Source organism: Capronia coronata (genome assembly GCF_000585585.1).
Source record: "Capronia coronata CBS 617.96 chromosome Unknown acBCG-supercont1.11, whole genome shotgun sequence".
Taxonomy (NCBI): Eukaryota; Fungi; Ascomycota; class Eurotiomycetes; order Chaetothyriales; family Herpotrichiellaceae; genus Capronia; species Capronia coronata.
Window position 1 is genome coordinate 1,365,083 of NW_006912903.1, and position 18,202 is coordinate 1,383,284.

Below are 18,202 nucleotides of genomic sequence, written 5' to 3' on the forward strand. Positions count from 1 at the left end.
TTCAGGCTTCGATCGTGATGGAAACTCGAAACAAAAGTGATATCTCCGCTGACCAAACAGCAACTGTCTCATCCAATATGACAGGTATATCCGCCTGACGCAGATGTCGCTTGAGATGAGGCTCAAAGATGGAGTGCAGGTCACGTTTGTTGCACCACCCCCTTTATCCTTCTCCCTCTCCTGAGTTCTCCCGCTTGTCTCACCTCGAGGTCCATTGCCAACCACGCTCCGTATCCACGCACTGAAGTTATGGTTATAGGTACTGCACTCATCCCCAGCGCATGCCGACTCTTTCATCACCACTCTGAATTCTCTGTCCTTCACACTGTGTCCCTGACCTTCGAATACGTACACGATGCAGAACAGATTACAAATACTAGTAGACTCGAACCCAACAGGACTTTTCCGTTGTCCGATACATAGAGCTATAGTAGTAGTATGTACCTATGTACCTATGTATGTACGTAAATGCGCCCCCAAACTTATTCTCTCTGCCTCCAACGTCTTCGCGTTTCCTCGTTGGTAGGTAGCCTGCCCCAGGGTATCTGTCATTATCATCGTAACTCTGGTCCTTTGCGAACCGCTCCAAAGCCTTTGCTGAAGAGCTCGCCAATGTCGGTCGACTTCCTCTGGATCCCCTCTTCCATGTCTCGACCGTCTTCTTTCTTCTGCACAGCGACTCCTTTACCGGCATTGTGAATGCTTAGACCGGACGGTGTCCTTCTGGCCCACGGCCTCCGCTCCCCCATGTTACGCGGTTTCTCCAACAACTCTTGTACATGGGCTTCTCGCTCGGCCTGTTCCGCTGCCTCTCTGGCCAGCTCCAGGCTCGACTTCTTCATGCCTGGATCCCACCCTTGTTGTAGAAGATCGGCTGCGGCCTCCTCGAATCGCTTTCGGACCTCAAGGTCCTGCTCGAATCCTTGGAAAATATCGACGTCACTTGGCCACAGGGCCGTCCCGTGGGCCTTGATCGTCACTTCCAGCAGATACACCGTGGAAACGATCAGGAGTAACGTGATCCACCACATCAGATTGCGCCCAAATCCATCCAGGAGCCCATGCTTGACGCTGTATACCACATCATCAGGGTATACGCAAGACAGGAAAATATTCCACAGCCACCATCCGCCCACCGACAGGAAAATAGCAACCGCGGCGGTCACCGTCTTGTTGTGCAGTTCGATGAATTGAAGCTTGAGGGAAATAATGATGATGCACCCGCTGAACGCCAATGACCCCATCGCGTAAAGTTCTTGATCACGCGTGAACAGGGCCCGCCCGTAGATCTCGTACATGATGAAATAGACAATCACGGCTTCGCACGCCCCAAGTATCGCCCAGGAGAAATACAGCTTAAAGTTGAAGCCGCGATTGCGCTGCCCGAAACTGTAGAGTTCAGGGACGGCCAAAAGCGTCGAGGCCGCGAGGTCCTTCTCAAACACACCCATGAAGATCACGGGCAGACTGGTAAACAGCGTGTTGAACATGGACAAGCTCCAAGATTCATACAAACTGGTCCCGGTATAGCCGTTCCATCGTTGGTAGATGGCCTGTACCAGATAGAAGAGCATCTCCTTCCAAAAGGTGCCCAAGATATATTTGCAGATCCGAACATAATTCCACCTGCCGTGTACCAGAAGCAACTTCAACAAGAACCGGAACTGAGCCACCGAATAGTCGGATGTTCTGGCGGCTTGGAGCCCCTCCTTCCCAGCAATGCCAATGCCCACGTGCGCTTCCTGGATCATGGCGATGTCGTTTGCGCCGTCTCCCACTGCCAGTGTGACAGATCCCTTGACCTTGGTTCGGATTGTCTTCACGAGAGATGCTTTCTGACTGGGAGATGCTCGACAACAGATGACAGAGTCAGCTCGGATTGCCACATCCGTGAACAGTGCCTTCGCGGCCGGATCCGCGTCAATGACGATCAACGTTTGGCCGTCGACAACCAGGACGGAGTGGGCCGTCTTGTCACTGTTGATCTGCGCAAAGGCTGAAGTCATGCGGGCAGGTAAGTCTCCAAGCTCGTGGTCGAGCACAATGACTGTTGAGTAGTCCTTGATCAGCCGACAAGAGTGTCCAATGTTGATGGCAGTCTCGCGTTTGTCGCCAGTGAGCATCCACATCCTAATCCCAGCCCGGCGCAATCGGTCAATGGCGTCAGGGACGCCTTTCTGAAGCTTGTCCTCAATGGCGGTCGCACCCAGAAGTTCCAGCTTATTTTCTAGCATTTCGGCAGCGCGTTCGATCTTCTCCTGCCGCTCCACGAGGCTTGTTGCTGCCGACGCATAGACTTGTTTCCAGGTCTTGTACTCTTCATCGCTGATAAATCGGTATCCGTAAAGCAACGTCCGCAAACCTTCGGTCGCAAAGTCGTCAATGTGTTGAAAGCAGCGTTCGAAGACCGCATTCTCATCCACCACAAGGCTTTCTTCGACGAGTTCCTCCTTTTCATCAACCTGCATGGAGGCACGTGGCGTTGATTGAGGCGACCGCTGGGAATTGGCTGCATGTTTCTCCGATCTGGATGGACCGAACTGAGCCGATGGACGAGAGTAGAAATGAAAGCCGATGCGTTGTCTCGACGCCCCGGCGTCCTGCTCCCTATCTCTCAGCCAGATATCAACACTCTCTCGGGTTGTGAGAGATCTATCAACTGACACATTGCTCGGTCGCGGCGAGACCGGGTCAATGGCATGTATCGAATTCGACATCCGGCTCAGCTGCAGGCTTCTTCTGCTGAGGACCTGTTGCGCCTCGACGCTCTTCCTCTGGCTCGCCCGCCTCTCAGCCGCTTGCACCTTTGAGGCCGCTAGATCTGAGAGCCGGAGCAAACCTCGAATTGTGCTATCAGCGCCTTTGCTGATGAGACATATTCTTTGATCGGGAAAACGGACGATGATAGACATCCGCTTCCTAGCGCTAGAGAATTCGATCACGTCTAAGACTTCATACGTCTCATAGCTTGGATTCTCTTCATCTCCGTCTTCAAACGTCTTGACGGTCACCGTAGTGGACTGTCGATCAGTTACAATGTACCCGAGCTCCTGCGCCCCCGTCACCAAAGCCATCTCATCGGGAGATGCAGCCTGGTATCTGATGTTGTCATCCTCATCCTTCTCTGGGATGCAAGTGTGGCACAGAGCGAGTGAAAGGAGGAAAAATCGAACTCTGCGCGCGAAGATGGTCTGGGGACGACGATGGATATAGTCGAGGAGTTCTTGTGTCCTGCCTGTCTCCAAGGTCAAGCCCGGCCCTTCAGAAGCTTGCCACTGCGGTTTGTCATCAACCTCACCAGGATCAGACGAATGTCCCGGAACGACGCCGGTAGATGCAGCAGACTTCCGTGCCAGTCTTGAGGTAGATTGCCTTTGCTCCTTACTGAGACGGGCATCCCTTCGTTTGCCACCTCTTTTCTTGTGCTTCAGTTTGTTCCAGCCGGCCTCATTTGCGGCCTCTTCTTGCAGATCAAGATCGTGAAGCCAAGCTGTTCCTGCCACACTCATTCTGCGAAACTTCATTGAATTGTTGGTGAGTGTGCCAGTTTTATCGGAGAAAATGTAGTTGACCTGGCCGAGCTCCTCATTGATGGTGGAGGTATGCGCTTCCATGGGCGTGTCCGACTCAGGATCATACATGTCGATGTCATTCAGCAGGAACATCTGCGCCAGCTTGATGATTTCAAGCGAAACATACAAGCTAAGCGGCAGCATAGTATTCAGCATGATGATGAAGGATGTTAGGATGTGACCAAATGGGACTCTTGCAGACTGTAGATACCAGGACTTGTTCTCTGTGGTCCGGCGCCATATTTCATAAGCGATGGTGAGGATAATGGCCATGAAGAAGACCAGAGAGGCAACCAGCACGACAATCCGATTGACCTTGGCCTGTAGAGCTGGAGCCTTTACCCGTGGAGTCTTGTTGGCATTCATGCGGATCTTGCATTCCTCGCCAGAGTATATGACCAGGCCGACTGCAGAAATTGTGTTTCGCAGCACACTCCCACGGTAGAGAATCTCGGTGTTGGTCAGTGGCAGTGTTTTGCCATTGATTGTGACCCTGCCATCGAACTTGTAGAGGTCCAGGTTGGGGTCCTCGACGACGAAGTCGGCGGCCAGATCTGCTATAGACTCCAGGGACTGACAGGCACCACTCACTTCTGGCACCGGCTTCTTTGGCTTGAGGTTAGTCTCTCCGTCCAGACTCTTCGTCTCTGCGTATGCTGTCCCCGTAGGGTCATCGGCGCGCAGGAGCACGAGATCGGCTGGGACCCCAGCATCACGTTTCAGCAATACAGCATCACCTACTCGAAGGTCTGCCCATTTCTTCTCTTGCCACTCAAGGCCACCAGGACCGCCTGGAGACGACTTGAATGTGAGAACTGTGGCAAGTCGTCCGTTCTCTTCTTTGTCCAACCGGTGCCTCCTGAAATCATCGTAGCCTTCCTTGGCCATTGAGATCGCCACGAAAATGAGGAGGGGTATGATGGTGGTGTAGGTGCCGGTTGTGCTGAGACCCGGGATCATCTGAAGGATTGAGACGCAGAGGAAATAGAAGTTGGCCAGCTTGCCAAATTGGGCAACGAGTTGACGGGGGACGAAATTCCATGGCGTATAGCGACATGAACGGATGTTGTTGTTGATATATAGCTTGCCAGTTCTTTCGTCAACAGGGCCAGCGGTACTTAGCACATTCACTTTGACATGTCTTCCATCCAAGCTGGGTGGAACATCGTTTGCACGGACAAACCTTTCACGCAACTGCACGTAGCTCTGCCTCAGGCGCTGAAATGGGGTTGGTCGTGAATGTTGTTTGGACAGCCACCGTTGGTACAAGGGCAATTCCAGGGCACATTCCGAGAGTCGTCTTCCATCAGCGGCCAACCCCTCTGTTTCTCCAGTCTCTTGAACAGTGACGGTGGTGGAGGGCAATAAATTTCGAGTCTTGTCAGAAGTATCCCATTGGCTGTCGCCTGTTGAGCGTTTCGCCGAGTCCAGCTCGAATGCGCCGTTGTCATTCGAACTCTGCGTCTGGATGTTTTGAGCAAAGAGGGCCCGCCTCAAAGAATAACCTCGATTTCGACCCTTGGAGGGAGACTTGAGTATGCCATGAGGCTTCCACTCAGAAGAAGGACGCGGGTCTCTTGGTTCTACGGCGGCCTCGTCTGCGGTTGGAATCTCCACGGAGAATCGCACACTAGACATGGCACTGGAGGGGGCTGCAGGCGTCGTTGAACTCTGGGTGCCTTGATCTGCCGACTGGTGTGCGGCATCGCAGTCCAGCTCTTGTTTGTTCTTGTCATTGTGCTGACTTCTGTCTTGCGGCGCGCTTGGTGGCATCGCGACGGTTGGGAGAAGTTGGGCGACGTGGGCTGAGAGGCAGCGGCAATCGAATCATCGGGGCAATGTCTACCGAAGGAGAGTGGTAGTATTCATCGGGTTCATCGCGGGGAGGAAAGAACGGGCGCAAAGGGCATTGAGCGCTCTGCTACAGAGGACACTGTAATAACACGGTAGAGACGACTGAAACGAGTGAGATACAATAGATACAGATCGAACAAAATCCAACATGCAACTTGGAACGCCAGTGGCTGTATGGTGCAGTGTAACACTGTGGTGACGCAGCGGTGGTGGGATAGTGGCAGTGCCTGCGGAGTAGGTACGGAGTATTCTCAACCCACAGAACCCTACAGGGAAGGTGTCTGCCTACTAGGTACTATCTTTAGGCATCTAGCTAGAGTTCATCAGGTAAGGAGTACGCCGCCCCTTCGCCTTTTGATGCCTACAAGAGTACGTACACGTACTACTTATCACCCATAGTGGGTGCCTATGGAGCCTAGGGAGCCTTGGGAGGCTTGGGAGCCCACCCCCAAGCCATTGTGATCCTATAGAAACCACTCCGCAGAAGTAGCTGGCGGGATCGTCACCTAAGGTACCAAAGTGGTAGATAGGATCTAGATAGGATCCTAAGCTCCTCCCTCCCCATCACCCCTCATCCCTCGTCCGCCATCCACCATCTCACACGCAACACCTGGCCGGTAGTAGCTTCCTTACCAATAACCACCACTAGATACTCTACTATAATGACACACTGGAGGGTCTATGGAGCCTGCCTCACCTTCACTGCTCTGACTCCTTTATCGCCTCGCATATTGACTCCCTAATCGGACACGACTTCCCAATTAGTTTTATTTCTCCCCCATACTTATAGGATACTGTAGTCAAGCTAATACTTTTTGAACTACCTACCTACCTACTACCTATAAGTATCTTTACTATAAGAATGCGTAAATACGGGGCCACTCTATACTAGTATACATCGGGCGAAGAGCCATTATTGTAGGATTTCGTCGATGCAAATCTCCTCTTGTACAGATATCTCGAACCGACACAACACCATTGTCATTTCTACCAGCTCTTGATTCGTCTCTTTAGACGACTTCAATAGCAACGTATATCTTTGTCAATAGTCTATCACAGCGCAAGAAGATCACCACCCAGGAAAGTATGTATGAATATCGTGTGGGTCCAAAACGATGAAGCCTTCGCATATTCGACCCCATTCCATCGGAGCGACGTTGGGGATGAGAGGAGAGCTGTATGCGAACGACGGTTCCCAGTTGCAAGTCCCACATTAGAGTCTAGACGACTTCCTGCTTGTCGGCGCCCACGGTTTCTCGACCAATCCCATCGTCCCCACGGGTTGCGGAGTCCCCGTCGTCCTTGCCCTCGAAAACGACGGCGTCGTCGTGGATGGTCTCGGGGATGAGGGTCTCCATGGCCGGGAAGACCAGGCTGGAGAGGGTGTAGATGGCGAAGGCGCTGAAGAAGCCCCACAGGTAGTTGAAGTCGTAGATCTTGGCGGCGCCGCCGATGTTGATGTGCGGGTTGACGGCGTTGACCAGGCCCGGCATGTTCGGCCCCAGCGAGATGATCAGCGCGACGGCGGCGCGCCAGTTGCAGCCCTTGACGTAGCGGTAGCGGGCGTGCGGCCGGTACAAGGCGGGCACGTCGACGTGTTGGCGCTTGACGATCCAAAAGTCGGCGACGAGGATGGCGGCGATCGGGGCCAGGAAGATGGACAGCGCGCCCATAAAGTTGACCAGACTGTTGGCCGAGGTCACGATCTTCCAGGGGACCATGACCCAGCCGCCCACGATGGTGACGATGACGGCGGCCCGGCGGAGGTTGATGTAGCGCGGGCACAGCGACGTCAGGTCGTTGGAGCACGAGACCACGTTGGCACTGACGTTGACGCCGATCTGGGCCACCACCCACGCGAGCCCGACGAAGAACGCCGCCGCCCTGCCGCCCGCCCCGTGCCAGTGGCTGATCAGCTCCAACGGGTCCCAGAGGTAGCTTCCGTAGAGGACCTTGCTCGCGCTCGTGGCCAGGATGCCGAGCACACCGATGAAGGTGCAGATCCCGGGCACGAGCACGGCCTGGAGCCAGATGCCCCGCGGCTTCTTCAGGTACCGCGTAAGGTCCGGGATGTTGGTGGCCATCGTGGCCCACCCTCCCGTCAGCGAGGTCATGTAGGACAGGATCAGCCACGACCGCTCGCTGCCGTGGTAGAGCGGCTTCTGGTCCCAGATGTCGCCGCTGCCGCCGGCCCGCGTGCACACGCCGATGACGGTGCCGACGGCCGCGGCGATGACGAAGACGGCCTTGAAGACGAAGAACCAGCGCAGCTTGTGCGGCGGCGTGAGCAGGAAGGGGAACTGCACGGTCCAGAAGATGAAGTGCGAGAGGAGCTGTTGGCTGGTGATGCCTGCGCTCGCCGGCAGGTGGTTGGCCATGTGGAGGTACGAGGGCCAGATGGACCGGATCACCTGGGTCATGGCCGTGGAGCCCGCGTACGTCTGGATGGCGTGCCAGAACAGCGCCGTGATCATGCGAATCACCACCGGCGCCTTGGAGAAGAGATAGCCAAAGCTCGATCGCGCCGCAACCGGGAACGGCACGTGCAGTTTGGCCCCGATCGAACCGTTCAGGCACATGGGCAGGGAGACGATGAAGGTGCCCATGATCAGACAGAGCAACGCTTCCCGGTACGTCAAGCCGCCGGCGATGACGGTCGACGCCCCTTCCCACGACTGTGCCGACAGGATGTCACTCATCCAGTACCCGATCAAGCTCCAGTGTCCCCAGGTTCGACGCTCCAGGGGCGTGACGTCGTAGTCGATGTTCGTCCACGTCCCCGGCGGCGCAAAGCTCGTCGATTCCCGAGGAAGCTCCCACGCTTTTCGGGACGTGGCTTTGGCGCGCACGTCGGTCTTGAAGTCGTGCAACGCCCTAGATACTTTTCGGTTCGCCATGGTGGTGGTGCTGGTGGGACGAAGGAGAAGGATGCCCTCAAGGAGCCTCGGAATCGAGAAGGCGGGTGGTGATGAGAGGCGGGTTGTAGTGCAACCTCATCGCAAGGCAACAGATGCGTTTTATGGGAGATGGTTTATAGATGGTCGACCGCCGCTTGCATATGACGCCTGAAGGCTTCGAAGGCGACGTTGAACACACACACTCATACCAAAGTCGTTGATAAGATGGACGCCGGACCCAGCAGCCCGAGGGCTGATCGGGCTCATTCATCGGGGCGCCGGCGGGATTCGACTCTTGTTCGCAATAGTTGAGTGGAGAAGAATCTTCCCGCAAGGAATTCCAAGAACAAGTCACACTGTGACGGGGCCCAGCGTCGCGGGTAGGGTCCAGCAAGCAGACAAGGCTTCCCTCTCCGCCAGCGGGTCTGGAAGCTGGATATCCAAATCTGTGAGGTGCCGAAAAGGTGAAAGGTCTCCTCTTGGCCTTATCGGCGGCGGAATCCGCTCCACCGGAATACGCTTTGCCACTTTGGGCATATGTTGCTCACATCGCAGCCAGTCAGAAGCCGCAATAAGAAGCTCGGTAACTATTCTCAGCTTAGTGCGCCCCGTGAGCCCCATATGCTGTAGATGTATAGGCCATCTCATAGTAGGATCAGCCCAATTGGTGCGACCATAGAGAATAGTGGGAGAGAGGAGAACTCGGCGGGCTTCTGCGCCAACGCGATCCCCCTGCACGGCCGATGAGACCCCGCGGCCCCGTCCCGGCCATAGCGACAAGATAAAGACAAGCTCCTATCTGCAGAGTACGGATACCTGCTGTCGTACTCGGTAGCTAGGTATGTTTCTGGCTGTCAAGGAACGGGAAATGCTCTGGTTCAGTCTCTCAATCTAACGTCCATAACCATTCTCTGCGCCTGTTCGGTCCTGAATCGGTTCGCCTTTCCAGCCTTGAAGACCATTTATCGTTCTTGGGCCCATCAACCGCCTACTTTTCGTGACGCTTCACAGATCCAGATCCCAACCAGCAGCGCTCTGCTGTGCGCCACTGTGAGAGTCAACACCTCATGGCTTTCACCAGTTTCGCGGGCAACAGCTACGCGATCGTGTCGGACGAGGCGCGAGAGATTAGCGGGTTCGATGAGATCCCCCTGATCGATCTGGGCCTGCCCCGGGATGAACTGGTCGCGCGGCTCCGAGACGCCTGCACCCGCGTCGGCTTCTTCTACATCAAGAACCACGGCGTGCCGCAAGACACCATTGACCGCGTGTTTGCATCGGCCCAAGGCTTCTTCAACCTCGACGAACAGGCCAAACAACAGTGCCACTTCAAGAACTCCAAGGCCCTGTGCGGCTACGAGGGCATTCAGAGCGTCTACACCGACGAGACGAGGAAGCCCGACCTCAACGAAGCCTTCAGCTGGCGGTACTCGCCCGACCTTGATCCCACCTGCAACAAGGACTCGTCGTCATCAACCCCGGTCGACGACACCTCGAGCAGCGGCCGCGGCTTGGCTGGCCCGGGCAATGACGATGAGCAGGCGCTCTTTCTGACCGGCCAGAATCAATGGCCCGAGGCCAAGCCAGAATTGAGGAGAGATGTGACGGAATACTATGGCCACGTGCTCACACTGGCACGGCGCTTGATCCGCTATTTTGCCCTGGCTCTGGGCCTGCCGGAAGGCTACTTCGACGACATGATGCGAAGCCCGGGTTCCATGGGCAAGGTCCTGCATTATCCGCCTCAGCCGAAGCGGGCTCCCGAGGATGTGCCACTCGGCATCGGAGCGCACACCGACATTGAATGCTGCACCATCTTGTGTCAGGGAGGCAATATTCCCGCCTTACAAGTCCTGAATCCCAATGGCGAATGGGTGTTGGCACCGCCAATCCCGGGGACGTTTGTCGTCAACATCGGCGATATGTTGGCAAGATGGTCCAATGATACATTCCGCAGCACCATCCACCGCGTCCTCAACATCACAGGTCAAGAGCGGTATTCTCTGCCTGTCTTCATCGGCCCAAGTTACGACACGATTATCAAGCCGCTTGCCACCTGTCTCGCCCAAGGCGCCAAGTACGACGCGATCCCCGCTGGGCTGTACGTTTGGAAGCGACTAGCCATCAGCAGGCTCGACAAGGCCGAATACGAAAGGCAGTTGTTGGAGATGGAAAGTCGGTACACGGGAGTGGTGGCTTGAGCGTCGAGTACTCAAGGTCGACCCTGTAATCATCCATTATTCCCCCCTGTCAAGCTACTAGATCCACCGTGCTGCCTGTAATCCAGCCTGTAATGAAGTTCATTATCCTGTAATGCGGACCTTGGCCACTTCTTATGTCTCGAGCATCGGAGTCATTAGTGAAAAGGGAAATTCGAACCCGTCCTCGAGCGATAAGAAGTTGGACGACAGGCCATCGAGATCCTCGGTCAGCCACGTGGTAGAATTGTACAACTCGGGCGTCCCGTGCTGTAGTCCATTGATGGTCGAGTGCGAGGAGAGAGCAGCGCGGTCCGTCTCCAACACATTCGGTAGACCCTTGGAATGCGCACCTATGTCCGCTGCATTGGCAGCAAAGTCGGGTTCTGTATTCTTCCAGTCATCCCAGCCCAGCATTCTGAGTCGTGTGAGCGTATACGACACCCATTCGCCCATTTTGGCCTTGATTCGAAGCTGCCACTCGAACTCATCCATCAGAGCTTTGAGTTCCTCCGACTCGTCGACGGTCGTGCTCGTGACCCGAACCAGGCCCAGGAAACTACCGATGATGACGCCACAACCACCGGCGGCGAAGAACCAGAATGCTTCCATATGCTCCGGGCGCAGCCGGGAGACGAACTGGACCAGGTTCTTCGCACGCTGTCTTTGGGCGGCGCGGAAGAAATGAACGAACTGGGCATCAACTCCAGCCGCGGACGCGTGCATTGACCACAGGAGGCGCCGGTGCAGCACCACTGCGGTGGCTTGAAGCGCAAGATGAAAGAAACCATTCGCGCAGAGCCTGACTTGCTGCAGATTGTCCATCTTCAGGTTGGCAGGCAACCTTTGGAGCAAGTCGGCCAATTCATTTCCCAAGGGTTTTGCCACGGCGAGGACTTGCTGGCACTCGGTCACGGTGGCCAGGGAGTCGACGGAGTACAACTCACGCAACACGCGTGCGGTGATGTCACTCAGTTTGGCCAATTCGATGAACAACAGCTTTCCATCTTCGATGCTTACGCTACCACCGTAGCTGTTGGCTTCCTCGTCCTTGGAGCTTTCCGAGAAATCGCCACTCTGTAAAGGTGCCACCGCCCAGTCCGTCGGCGAGATGAGACAGGGCCGGCCCAGGATCATGGCCGCGAAGGCATCCTGAGTAAACAATGCCCAGGCCAGCCTCCTTCGGAGCCCCTTCTCCCATTCAGGTATGGCCCAGTCACTACAGTCTAGATGAAGACCGAGATGTTGACCCAAGCCGATCAGAGACGACGTGAACGACCACATCCAGGAGTTGTCGGCGAAAAAGGGGTCTCGGTGGCGTTGCAAGAGCAGCAGCCCAGCCTGGATGGTGTTCAGCCGAGGGCGGTGCACTGCATCTTGCACCGATTGAAGAGCGATCTTGACCAGAGCGGCCTCATCGACCTTCTTTTCAAGCAGGAGGCCGGCGTCGTATGACCACCAACGAACAGCCAGGGCGTAGACAGCGGCGAGTAGATGCGGGTTGATTTCGCGATAGGTGCGGTTGTACTTCTCAATGAAGACTTCCTTGTGCAGGATTGGGAATGATGGGTGAACTATGCGAAAGTAGAGCTTGATCAGCGCCGGCCCATGGGGACGAGCGAGCATCTCTATGTCGTCAATGTCGACTTCAGCTCGCAACTGGTTCTTGGCCAGGTACTGAGGAATGGCGGCATCCGGAGCCATTGAGAACAAGACACCTTCGTTGACTTTGCGCATCGTCCTCTTGACGCCTGCAGCATGGAGCGCAGCGGCTTCGGGGGCATTCTGACCAGGGCCAGCCGCAGCTATGGGTTCGGAGTCCCCAACGCGATACTTCTGAAGCAATTGCCAGTCATGTTCTCCACCCGGTCCTATGAGCTCGGAGAACCTGCCCTTCTCCAGGCCCAAGGTCTTGGTCAGAAGGGACTGTTGAGGGTAGTCAAAGGGCTGGTCATCGGCCTCGATGGGCACAGACTGAGATGGCGATGTAGATGCGGCCCCTTGCGACCCGACCGGTCTGTGACCCCGGAACACCGTAGCTTGTTGCTGTACGGGGCTGACTGGGCCAGGCACATCAGTGGCCAGGGCGCGCCTTTTGCGTGGAGGGGGCTCGAGGAAAGTGCACGAGGAGATTCCGAGCGACTGGCAAGTCATACAGGACGAGGCCCCGTCTTGTGTCCTGCATTTCTGCTTTCTCTTTCGGCACACATCGCATGCTCTCATTCTATGCACCGGGTCCAGAGGCACCTCTCGAGACGAGTTTGATGTCGGAGCCGCGATCGGGGACCAAAGTCTGACTCGGAGGAGAGGTTGAAGTCTTGTTGCACCAATAGTTGCAGCGATGCCAGGGCAAGAAAACGGCCCATCACGTGATATACTTTAATCCAGTGTCACGTGACTATGTCTCACGTGGCTTCGGCCGCGCCAATCGCCGACAGCCCTTGAGGACCTTCGTACAGCCATGTATTCTGTACGAAAGGCTCTCGATTACCTGATAAGGCAGGTACCTACCCACATACCTAGATAGTCAAAACAGACCCCTCGGACCCTTAAAAGGGAATAAAGTCCACCATGCAATCACGGGGCAGGCCTAGTCCCAATCCGGGACTTGACCCATTAGTATACTTGCCTACAGTACAGAGCACCTACTAATCGAGTAGTATTCTATTGCTCTGTACTATGCAGTCATTCAGATATACAGAGTAGGATGGCCAGCCTTTGGATCTCTGTATCTCTGATTCGTTGGCCTCGACACGACAAAGTATGTCCCTGTCGTCCAGGGTCCACGAGCTTTATCAGTCTCAGCCACGTCGTGATAACTGAATAGCGGCATGACTGCCAAGGCAAGTGCTATCTCTCTGATAAGGAGATCCCTACCCTGGACACCTGAGCCGGGCCCCCCCTGTGGGCCGCGATAGGGCGAATTGCTCTTGGGCGGGCGCCGACGAGCCCGACGGGATTCTCCAAGCATTGCCCATGGCCCGCCAATGAGGTTGTCCGGAGAGGGTCGAGCAACAATCCGACCACATGCTTCAACATGGTACTATCTTTCTACGCCCTCTCCGGCGGATGTTGATCTCTCGAGATCGTCATATGTTCTGGGACGTCGACATCTTCATCTCTACTGTCGCGACAGCAGAGATTTGTTGCCAGCGAGCAAGATGGCGCCGTACATGTCTTCGCCAACACGTCCCTCCTCAAATGAGGTCTCGTCAACGCCGGACCAAGGCAAGATCTCGTTCGAGGCCCAGCCATATGCATTCTCGTTTGACCCGACAAAGACTGCACTCGTCATTATTGACATGCAGCGAGACTTTCTCCTCGAAGCCGGCTTCGGATACATTCAGGCAGGCGAGGCAGGCGTGGCAACCGTCCAAGCGACCATCCAACCCACACGTGCGGTGCTTCGAGCCTTCCGCGACAGTGGACTGCATGTTATCCACACGCGAGAAGGGCATCGTCCAGATCTGCGCGACTTGCCCACCACGAAACTCGTGCGACAGGCTCGCGCCCCGAAATCTCGACATTCCATGGTGATCGGAGACAAGGGCCCAATGGGAAGACTCCTCACCAGGGGCGAGTATGGGCATGACATTATAGACGAGCTGCAGCCTGTCTCGGGAGAGTATGTCGTCGATAAACCGGGCAAAGGGAGCTTCTTCTCGACAGGCCTGCACCAGCATCTCGTAGACCGAGGCATCACTTATCTTATCGTGGCGGGTGTCACGGTGGAATGCTGTGTCACCACGACGGTGAGAGAGGCCAACGACCGCGGTTTCGACGCATGCATCTTGAGTGACTGCACGGACGGGTTCGTGTCGACGTTCAAGAAAGCCTCTTTGGACATGATTCATTTCTCCGAAGGGCTCTTTGGATTTGTGAGCTCCTCGCCGCCATTGCTCGCAGCATTGTCGGCATATTCGGCTCGTCAGATAAACCAACCTGCAGCGTGGGATGGATCCACGGATATGGATGCCCTGAAGATGGCCTACGCGTCAGGCCTTTCGCCTGTCGCCGTTGTGGAGAGGGTGATGGAAAACATCAAGTCAGGGAAAGCGAGCCAGCCCTCGACATGGATCAGCTTGACACCTCACGATGAGCTTCTCCGCAGGGCGAAGATGCTGGAAGAGAGTGGAGATACCAGTCTGCCTCTGTATGGGGTCCCCTTCGCCGTCAAAGATAACATTGACGTTGCCGGTATGCCTACCACTGCGGCATGTCGGTCTTTCGCCTATACGCCATCAGAGTCCGCCACCGTGGTCACCAGACTGGAAGCCGCGGGCGCGATCGTCATCGGCAAAACCAATCTGGATCAATTTGCAACAGGCCTGGTTGGCACGAGGTCGCCCTATGGAGCTTGCCACTGTGTTTTCGACGACTCTCGAATCTCGGGCGGGTCAAGTTCCGGCTCTGCAGTGGCAGTGGCTCTCGGGCAAGTGTCTTTTTCGCTGGGGACCGACACCGCGGGCTCGGGTCGAATTCCAGCCGCCTTCAACGGCATTGTCGGTCTCAAGCCCACCAAAGGGACCGTTTCTACCAGAGGCGTGGTTCCGGCCTGCGCGACACTGGATTGCGTCTCCTTCTTCGCAAGGAGTCTCGAGGACGCTAGGACGGCCTGGCTTGCGGCGAAAGCCTTCGACGCCGAGGATCCGTACGCGCGCAGTTCACTCCCGCTGACGGCACTGACCAATCGTGCTCTCCTCTGTGAGGACGCCACATATACTTTCGCCGTCCCGCCCGACAACATCCTCGAGAGCCTACTGTCCCCCGAGTACCGTCGAGCGTTTGCCAAGACGGAAGCATTACTCGCACGACTCGTCGGCGCCGAACAGGTCGACTTTGACTTCGCCTCGTACCTGGCCGCGTCGGATCTCGTGTACAAGGGCTCCTTCGTCGTCGAGCGCGCGGTCACACTCTCATCATTCACCAGCTCGGCCGCCAACAAGGCATCGATGCTCCCTGTCACGGCCGCCATCATCGACGCGGCCGCGTCGATCCCCGGCAGCAAAACCTTTGAAGACATCTACCAAGCCCAGCGACTGACCCGGCTGATCGAGCGTCAGTTCGACCGATGCGACGTCCTGGTCCTGCCAACCGCACCACGGCATCCCACTCTTCGCGAGGTCGAGGAAGACCCGCTCGGCCCCAATCTCGAGTTGGGCACCTTTGTCAGTGCCGTCAACATTCTGGATCTGGCGGCGATTGCCGTGCCGATGGGGATGGTGGAAGGGCTCCCTTTTGGCATCTCGCTCGTCGGGCCGGCCTTCAGAGAAGGCGTGTTGTTGGAGGTTGCGTCGCGCGTCCAGCGCTTGCTCTCTGCGTGAGAGTCAATGCGAGCGGTGAGCGAACTGGTCGTGGACCTCCTTCCAGTCTCGCATTTGGTTCGGTATCTCTATCATGTGTTTTGCGTGTATTCGTGACAGCAATGTCCTTGACCAGACTACTACTTTCCGAACCACAATGTAATTCATGTTGAGCACCTGGGTCAGGACTCAGGAACCCCCTCTTGAGAGAACCCAGTAATCATGAAGCTCGAACAAACGTAATTGAAAGGCTGGGGGCGTCTCCCGACAATGCTGGCTAGGAATTGATGAATGGGTACTGACAGGGTACAGGGTAATACAGTACCTTGAGTGTGGTTGGGCACCGACATCACCTCCCGCTGCTGTCATTGTCGTTGTCGTTGTCGATGTTGACGTTTGGTTGAACTTAACACCGTTATATCCGTCAACGCAACGCTGCATGCAGGATGCGATCGTCAAAATCGTCCAGAGCGTGCATTGGAGTCTCAGACCTCCAACAACCCAGCGATAATTCCCTTGAACTAACCTTGCCTCGTATTTGAACAGGAACAGAAGTCGCAAGCTAAGCCTTGTCTCGTATTCCCCGGCTTGCTATAGGCTTCTGTTCCCGCTCCTATCTGCCAAGATATGAAGCTATTCCCGCTGTCGTATACAAGGTTCCGCGATTTGATACATTACCCCTTCCACGGACATATTCACAACGTCCACGCCGTGTCTCACCGCGATACTGCTCCCCCTTACTCTGCACTGACGACTAAAATGACCGGTCAAAGATCTCCCAGGGCCGTCATCACGCCCGCACTCGATCAGAATCGGCTCTATCGGATCGGATTTAAGAGAAGAAGAGATGGAGATGGTCGTTTCCAGTAGGAATCATTCGACAGTAGACAACTGTATTGGAAAATTATATAAATGGCATCTAAGATGGCATGATGCACTCGGCTCCTTAAGCGTCTTGAGCATCACCCAAAGCCTTGTAGCCCTGCTGTCTTACTGTCCGAGCCGATCTCACCTCGGCTGCCACGAACCCATTTTCAAACAGACCCAGATCCCAGAACAAGAAAGACAAGCATCATGCCCACCAACCGCGCTGCATGGGTCAAGACGCGCCAGTCGCCGACCATGGTCATCGAGTCAGCACCATACACCTTGCCTGACGCCAATGAGCTTGTAATCCGCGCCCGCGCCGTCGCCGTGAACCCAGCCGACGTGGGTATTCAGGCCAAGGGCGTTCTCCTCACCACTGACGAGCAGTATCCCGCCATTCTAGGCTGCGATGTCGCAGGGGAAGTCGTAGAAGTGCATCCGTCTCTATCAGACCTGTTTCGCGAGGGCGACAGAGTCATCGGCCAGACTACACCCTTGGCCACCAAGGACGGCGTGTACTGTTACTCGTCGTTCCAGGAATATGTGGTCCTGAAGATGCCTTCTGTCGCAAAGATTCCGGGCGGTCAGAGATTTGAGGACGCGACGGTCCTCCCGTTGGGGTTCAATACTGCTGCAAGCTGTCTCTTCGCGGCAGAGTGTCTGGGTCTACGGACGCCACCGACACAGAGACCGACCCCGGCCCAGGAGACCCGTGACGCCCATGGTCAAGGGGGAAAGGAGGTATTGTTGGTCTGGGGCGCTAGCAGCAGTGTAGGCTCCTGTGGAGTCCAACTGGCCAGGCTCGCAGGCTACGAAGTGATAGCCACAGCCAGCGCAAGAAACCATGACATGGTCAAACAACGTCTCAGCGCGACAGCATGTTTTGACCAATCCGATCCTGCTCTCGTCGACAAGGTCGTGAACAGCTTGCAAGGAAAACATCTGGTGGGAGTTTACGACGCCATTTCGACAGACGCCACACTCGCTCCGGTCTGTGAGATTCTGGATCGGGCGCCGGGAGCAAGGAAATTGGTCGCCGCAGTGATGCCTGGGTGTGAGGCCAAATCCAGCAAAGGGGTCAGGATCACCACCAATTTCGTCACGACTTTTGTGGACAGCGGCCTGGCGAGGGCTCTGTGGACATGGTTGGAGGAGACGCTGCAAGATGGTGGGTTCAAGTGCATGCCGCCTGCGGAGGTGGTCGGTCATGGGTTGGAGCATGTGCAGGAGGCCGTGGATCTGTTGGCCAAGGGCGTCAGCGCAAAGAAGTTGGTCGTCACAATTTGATGGACACTGAGTGGAGAAGAGAATGACACGACGATCTTGGAAAGTTTTGACGTGTAACGGTCTCGCAGTTCATCAGGCGGCACCGGCTCGCAACGGTGAGAAACATGTGACCGTGTTCAATGAAAGACGTTGTTAGAAGATCGGAGGTGAAGACCGCCCCGTATCCTCATCTCAAGCATCATGCATCTCCCGCAGTGTTCGCTTATCAAATGATCATGAAGGTA

At 55.8% G+C, this 18,202-nt stretch overlaps 6 protein-coding genes across 6 annotated transcripts; 3 read left to right on the forward strand and 3 right to left on the reverse strand.

The window, feature by feature from the left end:
* Positions 1-554: 554 nt before the first annotated feature.
* A1O1_09258 (phospholipid-translocating ATPase) lies at positions 555-5,345 on the reverse strand (the record flags this gene model as incomplete). Its single annotated transcript, XM_007730114.1, has 1 exon — positions 555-5,345. One exon carries the CDS (start codon positions 5,343-5,345, stop codon positions 555-557), a length of 4,791 nt encoding a protein of 1,596 aa, XP_007728304.1.
* Positions 5,346-6,646: 1,301 nt separating this feature from the next.
* A1O1_09259 (uncharacterized protein) lies at positions 6,647-8,323 on the reverse strand (the record flags this gene model as incomplete). The annotated part of the gene is made up of 1 exon (XM_007730115.1): positions 6,647-8,323. One exon carries the CDS (start codon positions 8,321-8,323, stop codon positions 6,647-6,649), a length of 1,677 nt encoding a protein of 558 aa, XP_007728305.1.
* Positions 8,324-9,390: 1,067 nt separating this feature from the next.
* A1O1_09260 (uncharacterized protein) lies at positions 9,391-10,524 on the forward strand (the record flags this gene model as incomplete). The annotated part of the gene is made up of 1 exon (XM_007730116.1): positions 9,391-10,524. One exon carries the CDS (start codon positions 9,391-9,393, stop codon positions 10,522-10,524), a length of 1,134 nt encoding a protein of 377 aa, XP_007728306.1.
* A 132-nt stretch (positions 10,525-10,656) lies between these two features.
* Positions 10,657-12,675, reverse strand: A1O1_09261 (uncharacterized protein; the record flags this gene model as incomplete). Its single annotated transcript, XM_007730117.1, has 1 exon — positions 10,657-12,675. The coding sequence occupies one exon, from the start codon at positions 12,673-12,675 to the stop codon at positions 10,657-10,659; it is 2,019 nt and encodes a 672-aa protein (XP_007728307.1).
* A 1,007-nt stretch (positions 12,676-13,682) lies between these two features.
* On the forward strand, positions 13,683-15,845 carry A1O1_09262 (uncharacterized protein; the record flags this gene model as incomplete). The annotated part of the gene is made up of 1 exon (XM_007730118.1): positions 13,683-15,845. One exon carries the CDS (start codon positions 13,683-13,685, stop codon positions 15,843-15,845), a length of 2,163 nt encoding a protein of 720 aa, XP_007728308.1.
* Positions 15,846-16,898: 1,053 nt separating this feature from the next.
* Positions 16,899-17,978, forward strand: A1O1_09263 (uncharacterized protein; the record flags this gene model as incomplete). Its single annotated transcript, XM_007730119.1, has 1 exon — positions 16,899-17,978. One exon carries the CDS (start codon positions 16,899-16,901, stop codon positions 17,976-17,978), a length of 1,080 nt encoding a protein of 359 aa, XP_007728309.1.
* Between the last annotated feature and the right edge of the window lie 224 nt (positions 17,979-18,202).